The following is a 26,450-nucleotide window of genomic DNA, read 5'->3' on the forward strand; positions in this document are numbered from 1 at the left end:
AGCAACACACAATTTAGGGAATGTGGCCTCTGGGGAAGAGTTGAGTGAATGCTGTTGGCCTTCCCTTGAAAAAAACCCCAACAACATTGTTAGAGGATTGCACATGGTGACAGAGATCACTTGTCCCTGGTCTGCAGGACATGGGTATCAGAAGATATTGAAGCAAGGTGCTTCCTCAACGTCGCTGTTTACTGGGGACACCTGTTTCTGGTGGCACTGTTGAGGCCATGCTGTGTTCAGCCTGTTGCAGATGGGAGGCCTGAAGCTCCTGCCATGGGGTTTGGCAATGAAGGGGCTGATTGCTGCTGCTCCCGTGTAGGCAGACTCATAGTGGTTTTGGGGAAGCTCTGCTGGGAACTGGAAACCAACCCCATGGATGTGGCTGTAGAGTTGCATCTCAAAAAACGCCCACCAAGAAACAAACCGACCAACCCCAAACAAACCAACTCAGTGATCATGAGGAGAAATAGGCTAATTTAAAAAATACGGAGGTATTGTCTGATCAATAACACTCAACACAAGCTGCATTTCCAGAACTAATTCATGCATTGATTTTCCCATTGATTTGCAGTAAGTGCTAGGTTCCTACCTAGATTAGCAAAGGTATTTAGGTATTAAACTGGAGTCATTTTAGTAGTCTTAGTCACCTTAGTACTTAAATCCAGTTGATTTATAGTTCAGATTAGGTCTCTGCACAAGATGCTGTGATCCCATGAAGTGTCTTGCTACTGTTTGATAGTTCACTGAACATGTTTAAAAATCTGGTTTTATATGCCCCAGTTGCTTTGAAAATGAGGTATATTCTCCAAATCACTTGGGCTTTGCAAAACCTTTTTAAACATGGGCCTAATTACCCAACCACTTACCCTGTGTCAGGCTAACTGTGGTTTCTTCCTGCCTGGGAGTTAAGGTTCATGGCTTGGTGTTTCAGTGAAGTTTCTAAATATTTTTACAGCTTATCACCAACCTGTTAAAGGATTCACAGATTCTGAGCTACCAAAGACATGGGCAGGCTATAGATAAAGTGACCAGCTGTACCATTGACAGCACATTTGGGAAACATTAACCAAAAGTAAAAGCCTTTTATAAGAAGGCCATAAAATGGCAGGAGTAATTATGTTTTTCCAAAGTTAATCATTGACTTTTGTTTATTTGGCTTTTTATAAAAAACTTTTTCCTTTCTCTCCTACAATGGATAAAACCTATAAAAGGCCCACAAATTGGATTCGGCCTTTTTTCTTCACACTAGCCATGCTTGAAGGCTGATGAGACGGAGCACGACAGAGACGCTGACCTGCAGAAACCTGCTTTGTTGGGAGGTTCTCAGCCCAGACAAGAATATGTTGGTCCACCTCTGGCTTCTCTGTGGTCTGAGCATTGTCGTGACACCTCAAGATGTCACACAACAAGCCCGAATGTTTCTAGAAGAGTTTAACAGAAGGGCAGAAGATATCAGCTATGAGAGCTCCCTTGCTTCATGGAACTACAACACCAACATCACTGAGGAGACCGCCAGGAAAATGGTAAGTGCTCTGTCCTGTGGGTTTTACTATTATTTTAGGAATCTGTTAGCTACTCCTAGTTTATTTTGGTTCCACTGAGGTTGGCCGAGTTGGAGTGCTACTTCTTTGGTAGCTGTGGTTAAGTTTCAGGAGGGTGGAGGGACTTGCTTTAACAGAGCAATGTCTCACTGGAGGTGCCTGGGACTCTACCAGTCTCTACAGCCTAGGGCTGGTGCCTGGGCTGCCCTTGCACTGCGCAGGGACTGCCGGAGGCTGAACTTGTCCCTAGCCATCACCTCGAGTCACCCTGGTGAACAGAGGAAAAGGGCAAGGAAATACTGCATATTTGGCCCCAAAATCTGAGCTGGACGGAGAGAGACACCTTCTTCTGCTCAGGGTCTGCCACCACCAGTGCCTCTCATCATGGCATTTCTGTATAGGGCCCCTCTCCCCCTGGAGAGGGCACAGCCTGAAGGGGATGGTCTCCTCCCAGAGCCCAGGCTAGGTGCTGCCCTACAGTGCGAGGGAACGGGATTTGAATCTTGCACCCACATGAACTCAAGTCTCCCGCTTTTTGTAAGACTGAACTTATACTGGGCTTTTTACTGACACGGACAAAGCTCTCTTCTCTGTTGCTGAAATTGTTTTATTTCTCACTGAATATGCAAACATTTTCTGAATGTAGGCATTCTATTAAATATTTCCTGATGGTTTTATACAGTGGTCCACACCCTTTACCTTGTGGGCGACCTTCTCACCTGCCCCTCATCACTCTTCTCATAGTCAGGACTCTTGGTAAACTGCCTGGAGGTATTAAACTGGGAAAAACAAAGTGAGATCATGGATTTTCAAATTCCAGCAGTGGGGTTTGTAGTACAGTGGTCTAGTACATTTGTTTGAAAGTTAATTTCTATCTGCAGGAAGGACCGCAGCATTTGTATTTATGTTATCTTGCAACACAGTTCTCCCTGCTTCTCAACACCAACTGCTAGCTGTCCCAGCCAACAGGGTCTCTAGGCAAGTACCGTGTTTATCAAGACCAGTCAGCCGTGATCTGGCTGGTTGCTGATACTGTCATGCCTCAGCCTAACATCTCATAACCTTGGAGCCTTTCAAAATGAACGAAACCACCTTGAATTTTGCAGCTGTGTGTATTTTAAATTTAACTCAAGCTTTAGAGAAAAACAATTCAGGGCATAAAAGTGAAGCTGAACATCACCCATTTTTGTGAAATGACTGAAGTATTTCACTCTGTGGTCTTATAGCTTAATTAAAGCATGATTTAATTATCATATTTCTTAATTAAAGGAGACTAGTTGCTGGAAGAAATCCTAATGACTAATCATTGTCAGTCTGGAATGTTTTCTGAGGCACCAGGTACTTAAACTGTAATGTTTCCAAACACATAAAATGAAAACCCCATATAGTACTTTCAGCATTAATGAGATGATAATAAAATACATGAGGAGATACCACCAATAAGGACCAATTAGTCCAGTGCTCAGAGAGAACATTTTCTCTCGCTCGATCTCTTCAGTAGCACTGGTAATAAACCTCCTCCCTCCCCCTCCTCCCTTTCTGCTGGAGGAGCAGATTTAATGAATACTGTCTTCTGGCTCCTTCACATCCATTTTCCTTATAAATTGGGCCACAAACCCCATAACTATTCCTCTGACTTATCAACCATTTCCTCTAAACGGGGAAAAGTCAGGCAGCAAGCTAACTTCTTTCCCCCAGCTTTTGTAGCCGAAGAGCCCCCTCTTCTGCTCCACCATTCCTAAGGTACCTTTCTGTCCATACTCGGGACAAGGAGTTCAGAAACAGATTTACAGAGTGATGCTGTTCCTCTGGGCGCTTACCAAGCTCTTGCCCACTGAGCTTTGCAAGCTGCTGAGCAGCAGCAGGGCTGTTTGCTTTTCTCTGGTGAAGGGGGAGAGCTTGGAAAGCCTCCCAGTGATGGCTGCCCTCCTGCAGAGGGGCTACGTGGGCAGGGGGAGATGTGGGGATGGGACTGGCAAGGGTTTATGGCTGCCACTGCCTCTCTCCACCGGAGCCTAAAGCAGGTACCGTCGGTCCATCACACACTGGGCTGGACAACCTGGGCACAGCCCTGTTGAAAGCGTTGGCCTCGCCATGTGTTTGCACAGGGGTGAAGCATGCCTGAAAGAGCTCTTTGAGCACAGTATGACATTTGTGTTTCCTGATGCCTCAGCACGGAGTGACAGGTGTTACAGGTGCCCTCTCCGCAACCCAGGAAGCTCTGGCATGAGCTCAATTAATTAAACTGTCCCAAGGACCCAGGTTAATTAGTTCTGTTCTTGTTGACATTTGGGATGGGTGCTGATGTGCTAAACTATGTACAAACACATTAAAAAACGTGAATAAGAGAGTCCCAAATTCAAATAATGTTCTTATGCTGTTACTTTGTGCACTGAAATTTGGGAATTTCAGGTGTCGTGGTATGTAATTGCAGCAGTGGTAAAAGCAGTATCTCATGCAAAACATTGAGGTTTTGCATGCTCAGTTTAGGCACCTGTTTAGAGCTTCCTATGCCCAAGTACAATCTTTTGATTTACCACAACTTGAGGAGAAAGTGATATTTGCATAATGAAAAGATTCAATATCAATATCTTGGCTACTGTCTGTCACTGCTACTGAAGCAGAAATAGGGAATGACATCTGGGTCACAGACCTCTTGTGCCCTAGCTTGAATCTGGTTTCTGTTAGGCACAGGTGGGTGAAGAAAAGCACCAAGGGAAGACTATGTGGTGGTTTAGAGTAGCAGGGAACACAGCTAGGTGATGCTGGATCAATTATAACAAGCATGGTGCAAGGAGACAGTCCTGCTTTTTGCTATTTCCAAAGAAAAGTAGTTATCTGGATGTGTGAATAGAACAAAGGCAAAAAGTTCTCCAGCCATTTCACTGTGCAGTACAAATGCCCAACCTGCAATCTGCAGGTGGTCTCCACAAATGAGGTTCTCCCCAGAAATAATATTTTTGTCCACTGAGTACATAAGGCTGCTGCACTGTTTTGGCAGAGTAATTCAGCATTTGTGTGAATCCCTTTCAGAATGAGGCGGGTGCCAAGTGGTCCACCTTTTATGAAGAGGCCTCCAGGAATGCCAGCAGCTTCCCATTAGCCAGCATCCAGGATGCTCTCACCAGGCTCCAGATCCAGGCTCTCCAGGATAGAGGATCGTCTGTGCTGTCACAGGAAAAATATAGCAGAGTAAGTTGCTGGATGTAGCTCATTTTTGTCAGGTGAGTTGAGCTGCCTTCCACAACACCTCCAAGCAAGGGCACGGTGCTGTCACCACCCTGCTCGTCTTGGGATGATGTGGTCTCCCAGCATCGGTATGCAGAGTGTACTTGTAAAGGTGCTCATCGCAGTGCAGGACTGGAGGGGTGGTCTGGCTTAGGAAGCTGGTTCCCTTCAAGTCAGCAGTTTTGCGATGTAATCCATGCAATGAATTTCAAACACACACACGCCTCAGAGTTGTCCTTGCACAAATGGCTGGATTAGTCATAAGAGGAAAGATGACCTGTGGTAAGTGCTTGGCTAAGTCCAGGACTAGGGCAATGAGCAGAAAGAGATAGGTGAAAGGACGTTCAATGAGTCAAAAGGGTGGAGGTGGAGGAAGCTTCTCCGTACATGTTGCATTATCAAACCATGAAAAAGAGAGGATGTTTCTGTGCAGAGGACACCCTGGGATGCCTGAAACATCAACAGAAGGGTTGGTGACCTTCTTCCACAGAAAGCTGCTGAAGGCCACCAAAATTTAGCAAGATTCATAACAAGATTTGACATTTCCACTGACAAGTTTGTGTAAAAAGCGTGTATGTGGAGAACAACTATATGTGGAATTGGAGTGAGCCGCTATGCAGACTCAAAAGGTATTTCTAACCAAACAGTTGAGGATTAAATTATTTTCCTTTTGCTGGAGATTAAATTGAAACATAGCATTGAGTTAGGGGATCCTACAGTCCCGATTATAGAAGTATCCTGAGATTTTTCTGCTAAGATCAGCAGTGTTAACCACTGTGTGAGAAAAGCAGTGGACTGGCTAGATCCCAGTGAGGTGTGTTTCTGGACAGATCACCTTGGTGGGAATGCTGACAGTTCTTACAAACTTATATTTATTTTAGAGCACAGCAGTGCACGCATAGTAATGCTGTCTCTGTTGAGGAGGTATTTTCTTCAGTATCTTCTGTTTAGACACTTGCAGTTTCCTAGATAAATGTCCTTTGGGGCTGAAATTGTTGACTCTTGCTTGACTTCAGTCTGATGGAATTTCACAGGAATATTTAAATATTCTTCACCAATACAAAAATTTCCTTGGGCATTTGCTTATTTTAATGCCAACAGAGATAAAGTTAGAGCTAGTCATGAACTACCCTCTTCCAGTGACAGGTCTACATTGCTCCTGTTTTAAAGCTTTAAATGAGAAATAACATAGTCCTAAAGGAAAAGCTAAAAGTGGTGCATGTTTTTCTTGAGGTATAAAAACCTGGAAATATAAAAAAAAAAAAAAAAAAAACCAAACCAAAACAAAGCTATGTAGCACAGCTTCTGAGATAGAGCTGAATAATTTCAGATGCATTTGGCCTTCAGCTGACCAAAGACATGAGACGTAACTTTTCTGTAATGGCGTTTAAGCAGATCTATACAATCAGTGTGATGCAATGTTAAAAAACAGAAGCAACAGTCAGCCTGGCAGCAGCTACAGAAGGGGTCCTTTTTGCTGCCATTCCAAACCACAACCTGCCTGGAAGGTTTAAGTGGGTCCACGCTTATGGAGGTGCATTGCTAAACGTTATTGGTTTATTGCTGCTGTATATTGATAGCTGTCTCGTGACAGTCTGTGCTCATTAAATCCAGAGCTCTGTCTGACTGGATGTTAAGGACCTGTAGATTACGTCATATATTTGGGAGATTATCTGTCTTTTCCAGCTAGGTCCTTGTTCAGTAATGCATTTAGGAAAATTCTTTCATTAATCTCTACTGAGCTTAAACATATGCTTAAATGTTAAGCTGGTGGGTGAAGTGTTGAATCGAGCTCTTAAGGAATTAGCATAATTGGCTGTTATTTTGCACAGAGTGGGTTTCTAACAGACTGTGTTGCATCCAACTTGCAGCTGAGCACTGTGCTAAATACAATGAGTACCATCTACAGCACCGGGACCGTCTGTAAAATCACCGATCCCTCTGAGTGTTTAGTGCTGGAGCCAGGTACGGTACTAACCACTGCCCCTACTGTGTCTTTTACACTGAGGGTTCCAAAAGAAAAAGGCCAAGGGTGGCTCTTGACTGCAAGACAACAGGCTGGTGTTTCAATAGATATATCGTGCTATCTAAAGCTTAGTCGTGATTTAATTGCACCTTGCAATTCAGGGACCTCCAGCAGGCCTGCTGCCCACAAGACATAGTGTCTCCTACTTGTAGTAGACAAAATTTGGAGAGGGCTGTCCAGCTTACGTGACAGCCTGTCACCTTGGGTTTGCCTGTGTCACAGAAAGTCTGTTTCTTTCCCCTGTCATCAAAGTCTTGTTGGACTCAACGTTGTGTTGAGGTCACTCCCAAGAACACAGCCAATTTAAGGGAAGCTAATGCAGAGAGAGCATTAAAGGGACTCACGATCTCCTCCGTGTCTCTTAAAGAGAAGAAGGGGAAAACCTTAAATCAGGAAAGGATGCAGTAAAATAAGGGGATATTTCAGTTTAGCAAACACAGAGTGTTTTCTTCTTAGTTCATGAAATTTCTTTCAGTTTGTCTTAACTGACTGCTGTGAAAGAAAAATAAGGATTCTGCTTTTTCAAGGCCTAGTACTTATTTTTTTGTTCTGACAGGTCTGGACACTATTATGGCTAACAGCATGGATTATCATGAGAGACTGTGGGCCTGGGAAGGCTGGAGAGCTGACGTTGGCAGGATGATGAGACCATTATATGAAGAGTATGTTGAACTTAAAAATGAGGTTGCAAAGCTTAATAGTAAGTCACAATTTGAAATTTATTTTCTGGCTTCCAAAAATTAACAAACATACTACTGTCTTGCACTATTTGCACGGGAATTCAAAATTTTTTTACACATTGATGAGCAGGGCTTTGCACTTAATTTGCTCTCGGTGTGCGTGTTGCAAAGTAAGAGTCAATGCAGACAGGTGCCATTGACCAGATCAGAGGTCTGTCACCAGTTGGGAACAAAAGGGGGATGTCTTTTTTGGCATCTTTCCCAAACACCATAATTTTTCAGTGCCTTTCACTACATACTGCCTTACCCACAACTGCACTGCTTGTGACTTATGGGGAAGCATGCTCAGTTTAAACAACTTCTGAGCTTCTGAGTGCTGCTAAGTCTTGGCAGTGTCTCCTCTTTTCTATTGGCCTTGACTTACTTGCTTCAGCCACAAGCGGTGGCACATTTCTAAGCATTATGTCCTAACTGGAATGATCAGATTTGGTAGGCCTGGGCCAGCAGATGCAGGCAGGTGCTTCAGAAAGGTTTTTCACTAAGGGAAGTGTGCTTCCAGTCAGAAATCTCCACACAAATTATAGGGAAATGTCTCTTTGAGGAACAATGGCAGGTGGATGCTAATTTTCTTTGAGGATCTTCTAAAATAGCTTCTGAAGTAGCTACATCATCTGTCTCTTGGTGAAACTTCAGCTGTATCACCTATTTTTTCTTTACTCCTTGCTTTGTGAAAACTGTCAAGCTGAATCTAGACACAGGGAGTAAGAAATTGTAGTTCAAATAGTTAGGGAAAAAACAAACATTAAGAAATGGTCATTATGATCTTCCTCCATACCACTAAGGAAGACACCTCAGCTATGAGCTGTTTCTACTCCAGGCCTGATGGAACTCAGTGGACTGGAAGACTTAGTGGAACTGAGAGCTGAATTTCAGTCCTGGTGTCTACATCTGCCATGGTGGTTTTGTTGCTGGAGGAGGGGCCCATATTCAATGTGTACCAACTTACACTTTCTGTGAGAACCCCTTAGTATCCAGCCTGAGCAAGGGGCTGCCCTCCCTCATAGACGCAGGAGTTCCAGTCAGGAGTAATGATTTCCTTTGACCTCCATCTCCACCTGGAATGATTCTAATTATCAGATAACTGTGACTGAAATTTTTGCATTTCGTGGAAATCTCCTGTATCTGCATGTTCATGGGACAGAGCCTCGGGGGAGCACTGTCCTCCCTCCTAGACCCAGAGCATCTTGCACTTTGCTGCTTTGCTTTGGGGAAAGGCTGCAGATCTGCATGGGATCAGCAGGGAGCTGCACTGCTCCTGCAGACCTGAGCAGTGCCATGTGTGGTGTCCTGATGTGATACATTCGTGCTTTATAGGTTATTCTGACTATGGAGATTACTGGAGAGCAAATTATGAAGCAAACTATCCAGAAGAATACAAATACAGCCGTGACCAGCTGGTTGAAGATGTTGAGAAGACATTTGAGCAGGTAGAGACAGGAAAATGCTCTCACTTGGACCACAGGTTTATGTTTGGTGATGGTGGGCTCATGTGTTGACCTTGTGAAGGAAGACGAGACCTGCTCTAAACCGGCTAATCTCAGTCTACATGGGGTTAACAGACATTGGGAGACATACATGACATTTTTACCTCTGCAGCCATTCTAGGACCAACTTGGTCCCCTCAGGGACTGTGCCAAAGGCTGGGAAAGAGAGACCTCTGCAGATCCATGTGTCTCCTCCCGGTAGGGCCCATGGCGGGAGGTATGTTTCCCATGGGGTAGATGGCATACTTGATACTCCACATCTAAAGTTAGCAATGCTCCCTCCCTCATACCTGAGCAGGACTGCTGGGACTAGGATCTAGACCTAGCACTTGAGCCCCAAAGCAAGTGGCAGCTGCAGATTTGGGCTGCACTTACCTGCTGGGAGATTTTTATCAGAGACAGCTTTGAGGCTCTCGGTTTAGGAGGGTTGAGTGGTGTAGAGCAAAGAGAAAATAATTTGTTTCCTTCTCCTCCTCTGCCTCCAGATAAAACCTCTGTACCAGCAGCTGCATGCCTACGTGAGGCACCGGCTGGAGCAGGTCTACGGCCCCGAGCTCATCAGCTCCACGGGATGCCTCCCTGCTCATTTGCTGGGTATGTCAGTGCAGCCGTGTCACGCAAGCCTGACTTTGTACACAGGACAGTCACCTTCAAGGCACATGGGAACAGAGTAATCTGCCTGTTTAGTCAGGATATTAGCAAACAAGTTATAGATAAGAGAAGGGTAGAGGAGAAACAGAGAAGAAAGAAGTCGCTGGCAGAGATGACACAGGTGCTTAGCAGCAGAGGCAGGCAGGGACAGTGTCCTCATCCTTGCCGGAGCTGGTGGCACTCAACTCAAACTCTAGCACTTGGTTGGGACATTTTCCTACCCTCTGCAGCACTTCTTTTCCTTAGAAATGAGAGTTCCAGAGAAACTTGTTTTTCCTTTTAAATTTTATACTGAACTCCCACATTTCATGACCTTGCTTTCAAAGCATGCATCATCAAGCTGCCATAACTGTAATGTACTTGAGCATGGCAGCGGCAATCACATGAACTACCAACATGGTTGTTCAGTTGTGAATAGAAGGTGATCAGTCCTGAAACTGTATTGTACAAGAATAGCTGACCTTGGCAATAAAAGGATGTTTGATCTGAATTTCACCTATGCATAACTTCCCAGAACTGCTCCCTGTTTAGATCAGACCTGTTTAGATATATAGGAGTACCTATTTATGGTGCCACACAATTTATAGAACTGTCTGCCACTTTTGAATGATATGTAATCAATAATTTAAAGTATTTCTGTGTTTCTCTCTTTTTTTGAAGGTGATATGTGGGGTAGATTTTGGACAAATCTGTATGCCTTGACTGTTCCCTATCCAGCCAAACCAAACATTGATGTAACTTCTGCAATGGTGCAAAAGGTAAGACATGCCTTTATGCAATATGCATTATGTAACAAATTTAGATGTTATGAAAGTTATACACCAGATATCAGCTGTTCTCTAGAAAACCATAACTGCCCTAAGGCAGACACACTGTCAGCAAAGCACTGCTTTCCACATCCTATTTTCCTCTTCACCTTAATGTGTTCATGCATTTTCCACTACCTTTTCCCTTAGCTGTTCTCCTCTCTTTCTTCTCCACACTCTTTGACTGGCTTAATCTTGGCTCCAAGTCTATTTTCCTCCGGGACACCTATCCATTAAGAGATATATTTTGTACATATAAATATTTCAGGACTCATGGAGCTGGCTGGTGTCAAATATGACCTTTGCCAGCTATTACCATAATCAAATAGTTTGTATATTGCAGGGTGGGGTTTTTTTGCCAGTCTTGTTTATTAGGATACAGCTAGGAAACTGCAATGCTGCCTGTTATCTTTTGATAACTGCATAAGGTCTGTGTTTGAGAGCTGTAGTGCTAACAGCTGTGACAGCACCTTTACTAGACCAAGAACATGGGTGAAGATAAGTCTCTGTGGTCTTTCCTAAGCTTCATTCCCTTTATAAAATAAAAGGTGATCAGTGGAATTTGATTTCTGAAATGTGATTATTCAATTGAAATCTACCCTCCTCTCACAGGGAGCAGCACTCCATGCAAATATTACGCTGACAAGAGAAGGAACAGCTAAATTTGATTTGTAAGCAGTTTGCAGAAGTCTGCATCAATCTCACCTCTATTTTACAGTATTGACCCCCTTGTAGTCATAAATATGTGTATATTGAAGCACCACCATGAGGAGGGGAGCATTACTTACAGAACGTTGAGGCATCCTTGTTGGTGGATGTGCCCAATTTAGGATTCTCATCCAACTGAGCTTTCTGCAACCTAAATCTTTGTGGAAAACTCAGCCCAGTAAATGTAGAAATCCTGCTATGTAGAATAATAAAACTGCTGAATGGAAATTAACATGCAGTTACAATCTTATAAGCGACCCCTCTAGATACATTTGCCAGGTTTTATAGTTCTGGCTGAGATCTCCTGTCATGCTTATCTGCTGGCAGTGCAGCTCCACTCCCTCGAATGAGTTGTCCCCGACTGAAGTGGCTGAAGGGTCTGATCCCAAATCTGACATGCTACCGCCAGGAATGCCTTTTTTATTTCGTTGCCTTATCTTTTATTGAGGGCTTCTCTGTTCTGGGTCAGGTGCTATCTGCTGAACCTCTGAATGCAGAAACCTCTTTTGTTTATGAGGAAAACACTTAATTTCAGTTCCCAGCAGAATTTACAGCAGTGCTGGAAGGCAGACACTACTGTCCTACACTCAGTAAGTCAGGTGCTGATCTGAAGTCGCTGGGAGATAAAGTCAGCTTCCTTGTGTTAAGCTGGCCATCAGGAACAGGCTCCATGCAGAAGCAGTGGTTAAAGGTAGTGGTGTCTTTTTCAGAAATGGGATGCAACAAAAATATTCAAAGCTGCTGAGGGCTTCTTTACCTCCATTGGCCTTGATAAAATGACTGAAGGCTTCTGGAATAACTCCATGCTCACAGAGCCAACTGACAACAGGAAGGTTGTCTGCCATCCTACAGCATGGGATCTGGGGAAAAATGACTACAGGTACTGCATTTACTATGACCCCTTTTTATATGTCATCTCCTAGAACATTCATATTTTCACTAAAGGTGCACCATGCTGGTTTACATTTTAATTTTTCCTTATTTATTATTTTTTTTCTGGCTGATAAGAGGGGAAAGGAAGACAAACAAGCAGGGATCCTGTGCGACTGTAAACCTTTCTGTGTAACTTTTTCTGTGAAGACCTAAGAACTGCTCCTAAATTTAAGCAGAGAAGTGACTATTATTTATATGAATTAGCGAAATAATTACTATGTTCTAGGGCTTAAGGAGTAAGAAAAAATGTGGGTGCTTGTGAATACCAGTGAGATTTGTGGATACCTGCACATTCTGCAGCAATGGCAGAGTGCCCAGGTAGCAAGAGAAAACTTTCCGGGAGCCCACCATCTATCTTCAGCAGATATATCCAGTTTTGTGACAATCCATCAATCTCTTCCATATTTGGGAAAGGAGAGGGATAGCAAGTTCCTACACAATGAAGTCTCCTGGGGCAAAGTCTATCCCCTCTTGCAGTCCCTGCAGTTATCTAGGGAAAGAGGCTCCTCCCTAGTAGAACCTTAGTGAAAGCTGTCAGCCTCACACCTCACGCCTCAGCAGTCTGGGGGAGGTGAAAGAAAACCCTATTTGGAAGAAATTTCTTTATTAAATAGTATCTACATGAGGATGAAGTAACAGGAGGCACTGACACACAGGCTTTTTACACTACTCTTTGCAAAAGTTTGATGGTGCATATTCACTCCAACACACACAGTGACTTTATCGCCAAGTTTCAGAGAGCAGCTGCTTCTCTCAAAACAGCAATTTTCTCTTACTCCAAACACACTTTTGAGGTATCTGAAAGTGTTTTGCTGTTCCCCTCCAAGCCTTGCTCTTGCAGGAGGAACCGCATCCCATGCTAGGATGTGACTGCCTGGGTTTTGTGAGGGGTGAGGGGCATGCACAAGCTCTGGAGGCTGCTTTGCCCAACGGTTGTGGCCAGCAGGTTTTGGATACACCACCTCTCTAACCACAGACATTTTTCTCTGGTGTGCAGGATCAAGATGTGCACCAAAGTGACGATGGATGACTTCCTGACGGCACACCATGAGATGGGCCACATCGAGTATGACATGGCGTACTCTGTGCAGCCCTTCCTGCTAAGAGATGGTGCCAACGAGGGCTTCCACGAAGCAGTAGGTGAAATTATGTCACTTTCTGCAGCCACTCCTCAGCACTTGAAATCTCTTGACCTCCTAGAGCCAACTTTCCAAGAGGATGAAGGTAAATAAAAGCACAAATATTATATATTTAAGTGAAAACACCCACAGGCCTTATTTTGTAGCAGAAGATTGTGTCTGTAAACCGAGAGGCTTCTGAAAATCTTACCCCACTAATTTACCAGAATATTTTTCCGAATCAGATCATGAAGCAACGATCACTACTTGATAATGCTGCTACATAACTTAGAAACAAATACCTAGCACTTCTTTACCTTCAGTACTGAACAAGTTATCCCAAAATCTTCATAGTTCATTTATGAACTAAGTGAATCTCCATTAAACTTTTCAATTTCTGTTGCATGAATTCGTACATACATCTACCAAGGTATGTATTTAGCAGTTCAAATGAAACTGAATCCTTGAGATTTACATCTCCCACTTAAGTGAATATTGAGTGGACAACATAGGTAGGTCCTCATTATCATGTAGTTTGTCTGGCTTCTCTGAGTATTACCTTGTAAGGATGGATATGTACCAAAGTCTTCAGCTCAAAATTCCCCAGAGTCTGGGAAGGCTTTCAGTGGAGGATAGTGAAATGTAAATGCCAAAGGACTAGATTATTTAAGAGGTAGGGGGAAAAGAAAGAGACGCAAAAGTGTATACAATACCTAAGTGATCTTTTCTCATTCTTTTTCAGTAGTATTCTTCCTTCTACTTTTTCCTTAGTGAAAATCTGTAATTCAAGCTAGATGTGTTAGCTGTAAAAGGAAGCAACTTTAGCTGTCTAATCAGATACTAATTGCTACCATAACCATTACCTTAACTGCTTCTCTCTTCAGAAACTGAAATCAACTTTCTGCTCAAACAAGCACTAACGATTGTTGGAACAATGCCTTTTACTTATATGCTGGAGAAGTGGAGGTGGATGGTGTTTAGGGGTGAGATTACAAAGCAGGAATGGACGAAGCAGTGGTGGGAGATGAAGTAAGTTTGAGAAACAAAGAGGATTTTTTGCAAATGAATCCGCAAAACCAGCCATTCATAGTTACTCCACATACTGAGGTGCCTGTGCCCCCCATAGGGCAGAATCTATCTATCAGGGCACTTCTGCAAAGTCTGGTAGAGTGCCAGCTAGAAACACTCAATGTAGTGCAGACATCATCTCACAAACCATGTATCCCCATTAGCACTGTGTACAGCCTCAGGCAGTTTTCCCTGCTTCTTGACAGACTTCTTCTCGTTTCTAATGTCAGCTTCTCTGATAAAGACAGCCCGTGACCTTCACACAGGATATTCCAGGTCCCAGGATCAACATTGCCATCCCCCTGATGCATGCCCCAAGATATCTTTGTAGCTTAAGTACAGACCTTCCCTAAGTCTCATTTGGTGTATGCTCTGGTTTGCTCCCCACCTCCTTAAGGAAGGTGGAGTGGAAGGTGGGAGTTTATCATACTTGCCAGCCTGAGAAGCATACAGATCTTGGTCTACTAAATATCTTTGCATACTTCTCTGCTTTGCATTTCCTCCCCATTCTAGAGTGGTTTTGGGGGCAAATTGTCTGAAAGACTCCAGACTTTCTTTCCTTTCTTATCTATTAACATACCACCTTTCTCAGTCAAGATAATACAGTTCCCTTGGCAAGTAACATCCAGAGGTGCCTTTTCAGATTATGCCCACCAGTCAATCTATTTTCAGCACCTTGGAGCTCAAGATTAAAAAGTGATTTCATTCGGACTGCAGTCTGTCATTTCCCAGGTTGGTTAACATGGGGCCAGAAAAATGCAAAGAAACCAAACAAGCCCCACACTGAGGATGGAGTCTACATTCTGATATGAACACTAACAGTGAGCCTCTATCAGCAAACAAAATCTATAATGAAACTTGATATAAGCAAGCCTCCTGACCCACTCTAAAAATCAGTCAGCTTCAATTTATTCAAAAGTAGCAGAGATGTCAGAGAAACCTAGAATGACAAATTGTTCTGGCAAGCTTATCACATTTGTTGTAGTGGCACTGCAAAGCTCTCTCCTGGAACAAGACCTTGAAATACAGGTTTATGGAAAATATTTCCATGTAAGCTTATTACCATTTTCAGAATTTAGGGCATGGGTTTGTTTCCATAGTACTGCTCAGGAAACACACTCTCGGGAGAGGAAAATAAAGAGAAACCTCATCTCCAGCCCAGTGGCACATCAGGCCTTGTGTTACTCAATCTCTGCATGCACTTACCCAGCACAAAAACGCAAGTGTAAGTCTCCAAACTCAGGATCACCCAGGGCATGAGGTGTGTGTATGTGAAGCTCACGTCTTGTAGTTCATTTCATACCCCTAATTACTCCCTGCACACTCTGCTATCATACAAATCCCTTCCTTGCACTATCAGTTTCAAAGCAGCTTTTCCCCTGTGGTCTCCAAGCTATGGACAAGTACGCATTTGGGGTTACTGGGAGCTCTATGGACTTCTGTTTGGAAGTGAGAGAGGTGCTCATATTATCAGACCATACAGAGGAGCAACAGGGTCAGATTTTTTTTCCTTATTACCTATTAATGGAAATCCTGTGTTTTTCCTTCATCCCCAGGAGAGCAATAGTTGGCGTTGTTGAACCAGTCCCTCATGATGAAACCTATTGTGACCCTGCAGTGCTGTTTCATGTGGCCAATGATTACTCATTCATAAGGTAGCTCAGTGTTTAATTCATGACTTACATTTTGGGTACCAAACAAGCCCCAACTACCTAAAACGTGTATTGGAGAGACTTAGGACACAATTTTACTTTGTTTAAAGTCCTGACTGAAGGTCACTGATTTCAGTGGAAGTTTTTCTGTGGACAATCAGTGGCTGCTCATAGCAATCTCTGACTAGCAAGGAGGCTGCTGAGCTTCTTGCCAAGCAGAGAAGTTTTGTGCTATCACACATGCAGAAGCACAACTGTATGAGGTGCTTGCCTCTTGGGGAGACAGCGTGCCCTGTACCCCTGTCACTTCAGCCATGCACATACAGCCCTGATGCAACTAATTCTGGACATTCCTCCACATCCTAGCCATCTCATTTTAGAGGGCTCAGCTGCAGCAGAGAGTTGGGCCTTAAAAACCTTACTCACTCATCGTTTATTTGCCAGCAAACAGATTTGGGGCTCTTCTGGTACATTTAATCTTGGCATTTTGTTAAATCGAAGTTAGTGTAGTCTATAAATATCATCTGACTTCTCTCCCTGCAGTGCAGCCTCCCAAGCTGGAGTGCTGGCTGACACAGCAGAGCTTTTCAAAGGCCGAGGGCTTGAAGGTTTCCTTGACAGATGACTAAGAAAATCTGTCTTCCTTCTCTTTGCCCTCCCTTTAGGTACTACACCCGGACCATCTATCAGTTCCAGTTTCAGGAGGCACTTTGCAAGGCAGCTAACCATACCGGCCCTCTTCACACATGTGACATTACCAACTCCAGAGCAGCTGGTCAGAGTTTGAGGTAACAAAGCAAATTTCTCACATGTAATAAATCAGAGTATAACAAAGCCTAATTAAACCTTGAAAGCTTATGGAATCGATGGGGTTGCAATCAAGAATGAACAAAGCTTGAAAATTTAGCATAGATCTACTCAGTTTCTTTTGTCAAGTTGACTAAATTTATATGTAAAACATCAAAGATCTAAACATCAGAGGTTTAATTGCCTGTTAATGAGAAAATAATTTATTTTTATTAATAGGAGTGATGGGGGGAAGGAGGGAATTCAGAAGGAAAAATGAAAACTTTGACAGCAATCGCAGATTGTTTTGCTATACGTCTAGATGGAACATGGCAATAACATATGTTACCTGTCCTTCCACATACACAGACAATTGCTTGAATTAGGCAAATCCAAGCCCTGGACTCAAGCACTGGAAAGCGTGACAGGAGAGAAATACATGAATGCAGCGCCCTTGCTCCACTACTTCGAACCTCTATATAAGTGGCTGCAAAAAAACAATTCTGGCAGATACGTTGGTTGGAAAACAGACTGGGCTCCGTGTATGTACAGCTTGTGGGTGAATTAAGGACACTTGGTAGTCCTCACAACCCTTGACCGGCAAAGTCCCTCTCTCTTGTAGCTGCTGAAGGCTCTTCTCCCTAGGGAAGCAGGGTTATGGGAAATACACACCAAGCAGTAAGTTAAAACTTACTTGACTGTCTTCCCCGTGGCCAAAGCTGGAGAAGTCAGCACACATGAGCCTCACCCAGTTTTCAGAAATACATTTTTTTAATAGTTGCAGTGCTAAGGGTGTGGGATGGCTGTGCAGAAGGAAGAAAGTCCAGAGGCTTGGACTTGCGTGGCGCTTGCCTGAGAGCGGAGCACCTGTTCTCCAGGGCTGGGATCCACCAGTCCTGGGAGCCAGAGGACCCTGAGCTGGGAGTGTAGGGGCAAACCAGTACAGAAAAACTACTACTATTTTGTTTGCTGTCACATGCTAGTCAAAGAAGGGAGCTCAGTGGGAGGGAAAGGAGGAGACCATCGAAAAATGTGTTCCTCAGCATTTTGTGGTGACACTGAGTGTTGAACCACCCAGGTTATATACAGGTAATCACTCTCAGTACTGGAGACCACCATAACTCTTACAGTGCTGTGCCAGTATCTAATGGTGGGCTTCACCCAACGAGACACCAAGATCTGCATCTGAGCTGTTCATTACCAATGGTGGGAAAGACGCATTTCCTTTGGGAGATGTCTAAAGAAGACCAGAGGACTGAACTCTAGATGTGCTCGCTCTGTCTGTCTACTACAAAGCCAGACTTGGATGACTGACAGCTCAGATGCAGATGTTTGCAGTAGAGGTGACTGAAGGGAAACAAGATCAATCCCACTAAGCCAGCCTGGAGGAGCAGGGGAATCTGTAAGGAAACTCTAGCCATCTCAGCATTTCTCAGGGACAGACTTTCTGTAACTGCGGCTCTGACACGACCCTTATTTCTTTTTAAACTAGATTCTGACAATGCCATCAAAGTGCGCATCAGCCTGAAATCAGCACTGGGGAACCAGGCGGTAAGTGTGTTTGCACTGTGGCACTCTTCCGATTGATTGGGCAACAGAGATGTTGTGCTAATGTCCCTCAGAAAATAAGGAAGGATGTAGCTGATCTTTGTGTCTGAAGAGTGGCATCAGCTCAAGTGAAGGGTTATCACATAGAAGATGTCTTGTCTGAGTTTGTGGTCAAGACTCCCTCTACAACTAGTAGAGGGACCTTTCCAGGGAGTGATCCTACCCATTTAAAAAAAGACAGATGAGTTGAATTATTCTGTGGAGGTACTGATCATTTTTTACCTGCTACAGGACAGAACTAGAGGGCTAGCATAAGGGAACCCATGTACCTAGAAATGGCTATATTTTTCCCAGCTATGCTGATGTGCCTAACTAAACCCTCTACCTAATATCTTCTAATTTCCCTTATCATGACTATGGTGGCTGCCTTCAGAAATTATTAGAGCAGCTAATACTTCACATTTAAATGTGGAGCTAAAGCAGAGGGGTTGAAACCCACTCTGTTCTCAAATGCTCTTGATTTTGCACTGAAACACTTCAACATTCCTTCGTAGATTTTTGTTTGCCTGTTTGCTGTAATCTTTCCAGGCCCTGATATATTTGTTGCCTCCCTGCCCTCCAACCGTTATGCAGGGACAGCTTTGTTATTAATATTGCGGGGGACAGTGAAGCTGCTTCTGTTTCAGATGAGGAGAAGGGCTTTCATTCCCAAGAGCTTGTCTGCCTTCCCCAATTATACCAGCTGGTCCAATAAAATATATTAGAGCAACCAAAAAAACCTCATCAAAGCCAAAGATGGCTTTTAAGGTTTTAAACAGAGCACTGGCTTAGCCCATCTGCTTACCCCAGGCTGAAAATGTGCTCCTAATTCTAGCTGTGCCTCTTTATGCTAATCTCACAGAGGCAGTGCAGAAGGCTTAAGTGCAGACACTTCATTCCTGTTAATAGCCATTTTCACCTTGCAGAACATTAGTAATTTTCCAAGAATGAGTATGTCATCAGGCAGGTCATTTAAACCTACACGTCAGAGCCTTTTGGACTAGCAAGGACACAGTACCATAGGCTCATTTTTCATATGAATTGATGCTCTCGCTTCTATCACTCTCTCACATGCAAGCCCTACTGGAGTTTTTATTGCTTCGTAGACCGCTGAGTCGAGTTAGATACAATTCAAAACTGATATCAACAGCATGAAAAGGTTCCCTGTTACAACACATTTATTAGTCATTATGGTTAATGTTTAGCTTAATATCATTTTTATGCCTGCCTTTTGCCATCATAGTCTTTTGTTGTGCAATTGAGCAGCTGTAAAACAATCTCATACAGATTACTTAATTTGAATTATTGTATGGACGGTAGGTTCCTAAGTTCTGAGGAGCAAACCATGCGTTTTCCTCTCAAAACCAGTCCACATCACCAACTTGCAAGAAACCTTTTCCATTCAGTGTCTTTATTCCTTCCTGAAAATTTTTCTTACGCTGAGCTCCTGGTGACATGACTGAATACTGGGATGCCAGCAGCGGGTAATGGTACATGCATGAACTGGCATAAAGAAAAGGCGGGGGGAACCTCGGGCAGGAATCTCAGCCCAATTACACAAAGCAGTATCTGTTGGCTGCTTTACATGGCTCACAGTGCACAGAAGCTGAGAACCCAGTGCAACTGTTTGTTTAAGATGTATTTTGAGCTTCTTTGCACTGTTAGGACAGGAGAAAGCATTCTGAGTATGCCAGCAGATCTTTTTTGTATTTCTGCTCTTTAGCACTGGCTAGAGTAGAGAGGGGAAGGTCCCCCCTCTTCCGCAGAGGGAGGGCTGTGCTGGGGCGGCAGCGGGGGCAGCTCAGCTCACACAAGCAGTCTTGCGCCTCTCGGCTACATACCCTGGCTCTTACAGGCAGGGAAGTTTCAGTAGCCCAAAGTTCTGGCAAATTAAGCACCCAGGCTCATGGAGGGGCTTATGCCAACTGTACCAGAGCATGTGCTGCCACAATTACCCTGCTAATTGTTTTCAGACTATGAGATTAAAGCTGCGGCGGTAGGATGGCTGGATCACCTGAAACACCCACAGCTTTGCTTCAGCTGGGCCTTTATGAAAGCACCCTCCCAAGGGAAACTGCTACAAGAACCCTGTTGAATCACTTAGGGTCTGTCTTATTTAAAATAAAGGGTTCCAGGAGTGTCAGTCCTCTGAGCACCACTTGAAAGGGGAACCCCTCTTCAAACATTAATTCAGAATTCCCCGCTGGGTCAATGTTGTTATGTGTGATTACATTGTAAAAGGCTGGCACGCAAGATGGTGCTAGGGAATGGAGAGCTGTCAGCCTGCAGGTGTTTACATGTATTTTATAATGGAAAATCCTTTTGAATCAGAGGCCAGACTTACACTGTCTTTCAAGTCACACCTGGGATCTTGGAGGGAACACGCTATAGTAGAGCAGAGGCACTTGGCAAAGTTCATTTTTCTCTGAAAGCAAAGCAGCCTCTCTAACGAACAGCGAGCACTAAGGTAGGTTTCTGAGATGCCTAGAGAAGGCGTGTGGGTAGTCATTACTCAAACAGAGATCAGAAGCCGGCCAGGTACTTCCCATCCACACAGCCAGCAATGGTATTTATAAAGGCACTTGAGAGGCACAGTGGCAATTAAAATACATTAGACTGAAAAAGACAAAATGTACACTATGAAAATGAATAAATGATTAAAAAGCTAAGATGCTAAGTACAGAAAGCAGCACTAGAGGAATCAAGCCCAATTAGTTCTTGGTTTACAAAAAAAAAAAAAGCACTGCTGAGCCTGAAGATGTTGGGGGTAAATGAAAAATTGAGAAACCCTACACAATAGCATCATAGGCTCTGACGGTGAACACTGCCAGCTGCCGGAGACAACAGTGGTAACAAGAAGTGCTTCAGCGCAGGGGCTTCACTTGACACTCAGCAAGCAAGAGAGTGCTGGGGACATTTGCCAAGGTGAAGGTGACTGACAGCTTCAACCCTTGCTAGCAGGAGCGGGCAGAGCTGGCACAGCCCCTGCCCTCTACACGCCGCTCTGCCAGGAGCAGCTTGGGGTCACCTGCCTGTTACCTGGGGCCTGATCCTGCACCGACTGACAACAGCAGGCTCCTTCTGCTCTTTCCTCCCACGTATTTCTCTCTCTTTGTTTTATATCAGTGTCAAGAGGAGGACAGGGTTGAAAAATGTAGCTGGGTTTTATACAGCCTGTTACAACAGAGCTGCCTTCTACCACACCTTCTTGAATGATACTCGAGAAATCCAGGAGCTGTGTAAAACTATCACTGACAGCATTTATAGTCATTCCTGCTCAGGTACCATAAATGCAATCAAATCTAGGCCTTCAGGGGATAAAAAAAGATTGCCAGAGTTCAAACAGGAGTTTTCCCTTCATGCACATGTAGTTACACAACAGACCAGGCTGCATTATCCGCTCCTGTGGTGGTTTTTGCCCCCTGTACAGCTCAGTTCCCTCCCCAGAGAAGCTGTTTTTGACATCCACTGCAGATAGCTTTGGACTCATAAGGCAGGCCGAGAAGAGCCTGCACACAGGCAGTACACTTTTTATATCGCTTATCAATTCTCCAGGGAAAAACAACAAATACATGCCTGCTGCAGAAATAGTGATGCGAAGAGTTTTTTTACTGAAACAAAACAAACCCCAAACAAAAATCCCAGCTCATCAAGCAAATAAACGAGACATCTTTGTATAACAAACCCACTCCAAAGTTTCTCCTCCTTAAAAGAACAGATCTGCAAAAAAAAATTATGTGATTAAAACAAGATCTAAGTTATGAAATCTTTAGACTTCAAACAGAATGAACAATATTTAGTAGAAACAATGTTTCTCCTGCTGCTTTTGCTCCCTGTAAGGCAGGGAGATAGGGGGACTGCAGCATCTTCAGCACCCCCATGTAAAGGTACCAGAAATTGCAGAGGGACAGCATGATGCAGTGTCTGTCAGTGGGGATGCCTGCTTCATTATTCTCCTGCAGAGCACCCAGATTAACAGAGTTAAAAGGTTTGAGTAGGTTCCTGAAGTGCTATCATGGCACACATAAATAATACTGAGGTACATGCCAAGCATTACAATTGCTATTTCTTTTTTAGAGTGATTTCTTAGTGTCAGATAACTTGCCATCTCTGATGAATTTCTCTTGTGCTGTTTTTGCAGTATAAATGGGATGAAAGTGAGCTCTTCTTGTTCAAGTCATCCATCGCCTATGCCATGAGAAAATACTTTGCAGAGATGAAGCAAAAGGAAGTCAACTTCCAGTGAGTGACTTATCTAATTGTGCCAGCTATGTCTATATTGCTTCTGGTTCGCTAGTGGCATGAATTGGTGGAATTAATTGTGCCTTCTGTCAAATGTAAGGTGATAGCAAACAATGTCAAACATCAGCTGGTGGTAAAAGGCAAGATGTCAGCTTATTACATGCTGTCTTTTTCCTCAAGAGTCTGAAGTTTAGGAGTATCATGCTAAAGTTAGGTAACTTCAGTGGATGCAGAAGGCTTTGTCTCCCACAGCTTATCAGTGGTGGAAGTGAGCTTTGAGAATTTGTGCCCAACATCTATATGGGAATATCAGGGAAGATACATTTATTAGAAATAAAGATTTCTAATAATGTATGTGTATGATACTGAATATCCAAGAGGTTTTTGTCCATGGAAAGATAAACTTATTGATTATAAAGAGCTAGAATTCTGTTCAGACTTACTAATCTTATCTAAGTTCACTTGCAGACATAAAACCTATCATCTGAAATTGATTTTGGTAAGAAAAACAGGCCTTTTTATTAGGTCTCCTAAAAAATTTTCAAAAGCTATCTACTTAAGCTATTTGATATTACTTTATAGAACATCAGTCATATAATGTCTAGGATCTACTCCCAGCAGAATATAAGGAAGAAAGATGATTTTTTTTTCATTTAGTGAAATGCATCATGAGACCTTCCCCAAACACTCTCTCTTCTGCATCTGATTATGCACTTTGGAAAACTACACCAAGGACTGTCTTAGGTATGGGGTATACTCTCTCCATCTAAAGTTAAAAATTAGCACATAGAAAAAGTAATTCTGTCAGGAAAACCGGTTTCAATTCCCAGTTGAGGTCACTAGGAAGCACTCACTCAGCATAAACCAACCCCCTAGCATTGTCAATCGAACACAACTGTTCACTTGCCTGAATTTAAAGCTAATGTCATCTCAACAGTTAAAACCCACTTTCTCTTCTGTTTCTCATTCAGGATTACAGATATTCATGTTGGGGAACAGACACAAAGAGTCTCCTTCTACCTTACTGTCAGCATGCCAGGTAATATCAGTGATATTGTGCCCAAAGCTGATGTGGAAGATGCCATCAGGTGAGATTTTGCTCTCTGGGAAAAAAAAAAAAAATAGAACAACAAACAGATGAAAGGGTGGAAGGGAAATCAGTGTTCAAGTCAGTAAAAGCAGAAAGGGTGATAAGAAAGTCATTTTTGCAGTTAGCATGGAAATAGTGGGATGAGAGCAACTGTTATGACAGAAAGAAACCAGTACATTTATCTGATGGTGTCTTGGATAACAGCCAATGTGAAATGCTTCAGGGGGCTTGTAAAACTGCTATAACACACCTTATTGCATCATATCTTTCCAGAAACTATCATTGCTCAAACTAAAAAGAACTATGGTGTGCGCATGCATGTGTGTTTTCTTCCTCTCATTAGTGAAAATTCAGTGCAAGAATTATTGTTAGCAAGGACTCCAGAATAATGATGTATTAGAAAGAGAGCCAGATGTATTTGATTATACAGAAAAGAAGAGGTCAGAGTGGGAGTTAGTTCCTGCTAGTTCAGGTCAATGAAGAGCTCTTTTATAGAACCATATGACACCACTGTAAGTCATCACTATAAAGATGATAAGTAAAACTGCAACTCTGCAGATGGTCATGGGTAATGTACAATGGGAAACGAATAGGGCACAAGTCTAAAAGCAGCAGCAACATGAGATGGGGTTGAAAAAGCAGTGAGATAAATTGGTGCATCAAGGCAGAATATGGCTATGAAAGTCACTGTCTGGTTAACACTCAGTAGCAGGCACAGACAATACACCAGGAAAAGGGTTTTCAGGGCAGTGAAAAACACAAGAATCAAAACTATGGAAGACTGTAGGACCTGCAAGAAGCTGTCAAAACTGTGGTTTTCTGTCACATATCCAACAAATTTATGGACAGACAAGAAACTTAAGATAAGGAGAATGAGGGGCAAAATGCAAATATAGATGAAGATCAGAAGGCTGTTTGCCTCATTTTAATAAATGTTAAGACTGAGTTTAAGAGTTCATACAGTGTCTGGACATGTTAGTTAAGCTGCAACAGGTTATGTTACTGTGGTTGTCACTCACCACCCCATGCCAGAAAGAATATGGGTTTAGCAGTACCTCCTGTGCAACCTTTTCAACTGAGCAGTTCAGGGGAAGCTCGGCACACTGGAGACTTATAAAACAACTGAAAACTGTTGATTGCTTTCCAATAAATGTGTGAAACTTTGAAATTTGCTTTTGATGGCAGGATGTCTCGGGGACGAATCAATGAGGCTTTCAGACTAGATGATAACACCCTGGAGTTTGTGGGCATACTTCCAACACTGGCCACACCTTACGAACCACCAGTCACCATCTGGTTAATTGTATTTGGGGTGGTCATTAGCCTGGTTGTCATTGGAGTTATTGTCTTGATCGTCACTGGGCAGAGAGATCGCAAAAAGTGAGTAATATTTTTAATATTAACATCACCATTGGGAGATGTCCCAATGATTGAATCATCAGGGTGTTTACAAACAGGTTGTCAAATCTAACTGAAGCAAGTTAAAGAATTAAAGCTTATTATCTCCCTCCCATCAACAGTGATAGCTAAAGGTTCAGGACCCTGCCTTTCAGTGCATGGCAGCTTTGGCAGCTTGGTGCAATTTCCCCATCATCAGCAGTTTAATCAAGTAAGCTGGATGCTGTGGCCACAGGGAGCCATGGTGTGGCCAGATTTCTGCCAACCTGTCTGCAAGGTTGGCGGAGTGGCCTGCTGGGAACACGGTGCCTTCTCCAACAGCAAAATTGCCCACATCATTCAGCACCTGCAGTTTTCAATAATCTTGTTGGAGGATGTTCAGCAATGTAATTTTCCTTAAATATTATTGCATTTACAGCAATATACCTGAGTAGGTTTTCTATTAATGGGGTTTCTAAGAATGTAGTAGGTTTGCTACAGTTCACCTTAAAACCAGCACAATTCCTTTTATATAAATATTCCCAGTTAAACACAGTATTACTCACAGTAGGGGATTCTGGGGATCCAGAAGGACTTGACCAGAACAGAGGCTTCTAATATAAAATGAATTTTCATTACAGGAGAGCGAGAGAAAGTAGGAATGAAGCAGGATCAAACTGTGATGAGGTGAATCCTTATGATGAAGAGGGAAAAAGCAACATGGGTTTTGAGCCATCTGAAGAGACACAAACATCATTCTAGAAAATGTGGGTATGCTAGGAGTTTCTGGGTTTTTTCATCTCACTTTTAACAAGAGTGCCTGGCAAGGATCAAACCACTGTGGATGTCATCAAACATAATCTCTTCTGGTTGACTGTTAATCTATTCGTTCATAGACAACAACAACTATATCTGCTGTTTATGAGGTAACTAGAAAACATGCAAAAAAATAAGATATATATGTTCCATGGCTTTTCTATGAACTATGAGCATAATATTACACACTATTTGTGCTGCTTTTCATAAGTGTGCTGCATCCAACTTCTCTTTCTGTGTAATGAGATGCAAAAGCTTGGAAGTATACAGTTGTATACAGACAGAGACAGGCATGAGTAACTCACGTACTCCTAATGCCTGTGAGGAACATCTTGATCTTTCCAGACAGAAACCTCAGAAGTGTATCTAATAGTGAGAATAAAATGTGACCACCAGAAGAACCTTAGTGATGAAGAACTCAATTGCATATGAAATATTTGCAATTTTTGCACCTTTGGGAAATCTGTATCAATGAAAATGGATACTGGATGGAGACTAACAAGCACTGGACCTTTGTTAGGAAGTTGTGACATAAGTTATTTTTCTGTTTGTTTGATAAGTATTGTAGAGACCAAATAGCCCATACTCCCTCAAAAA

General features: G+C 43.1%; 1 protein-coding gene across 1 annotated transcript; it reads left to right on the forward strand.

Annotated features, from left to right (window-relative positions):
* The first annotated feature begins 1,340 nt into the window (after window positions 1-1,340).
* ACE2 (angiotensin converting enzyme 2) lies at window positions 1,341-26,205 on the forward strand. The gene is made up of 18 exons (XM_074929851.1): window positions 1,341-1,523; window positions 4,575-4,733; window positions 6,641-6,734; window positions 7,352-7,495; window positions 8,850-8,962; window positions 9,505-9,613; window positions 10,331-10,428; window positions 11,895-12,064; window positions 13,115-13,341; window positions 14,120-14,264; window positions 15,860-15,958; window positions 16,621-16,743; window positions 17,111-17,283; window positions 18,234-18,292; window positions 22,470-22,570; window positions 23,542-23,658; window positions 24,846-25,040; window positions 25,679-26,205. Exons 1-18 carry the CDS (start codon window positions 1,341-1,343, stop codon window positions 25,797-25,799), a joined length of 2,430 nt encoding a protein of 809 aa, XP_074785952.1. The 3' UTR covers window positions 25,800-26,205.
* The last annotated feature ends 245 nt before the right edge of the window (window positions 26,206-26,450 follow it).

This window comes from Athene noctua, chromosome 1 (genome assembly GCF_965140245.1).
Source record: "Athene noctua chromosome 1, bAthNoc1.hap1.1, whole genome shotgun sequence".
Taxonomy (NCBI): Eukaryota; Metazoa; Chordata; class Aves; order Strigiformes; family Strigidae; genus Athene; species Athene noctua.

Bases quoted from the DNA above. Each gene is read 5' to 3' on its own strand.
- ACE2 (XM_074929851.1), top strand. From the start codon at position 1,341: ATGTTGGTCCACCTCTGGCTTCTCTGTGGTCTGAGCATTGTCGTGACA. The intron at 6,735-7,351 runs GTACGGTACTAA...TTGTTCTGACAG, and splicing joins GTGTTTAGTGCTGGAGCCAG to GTCTGGACACTATTATGGCT. The intron at 25,041-25,678 runs GTGAGTAATATT...TTTTCATTACAG, and splicing joins GGGCAGAGAGATCGCAAAAA to GAGAGCGAGAGAAAGTAGGA.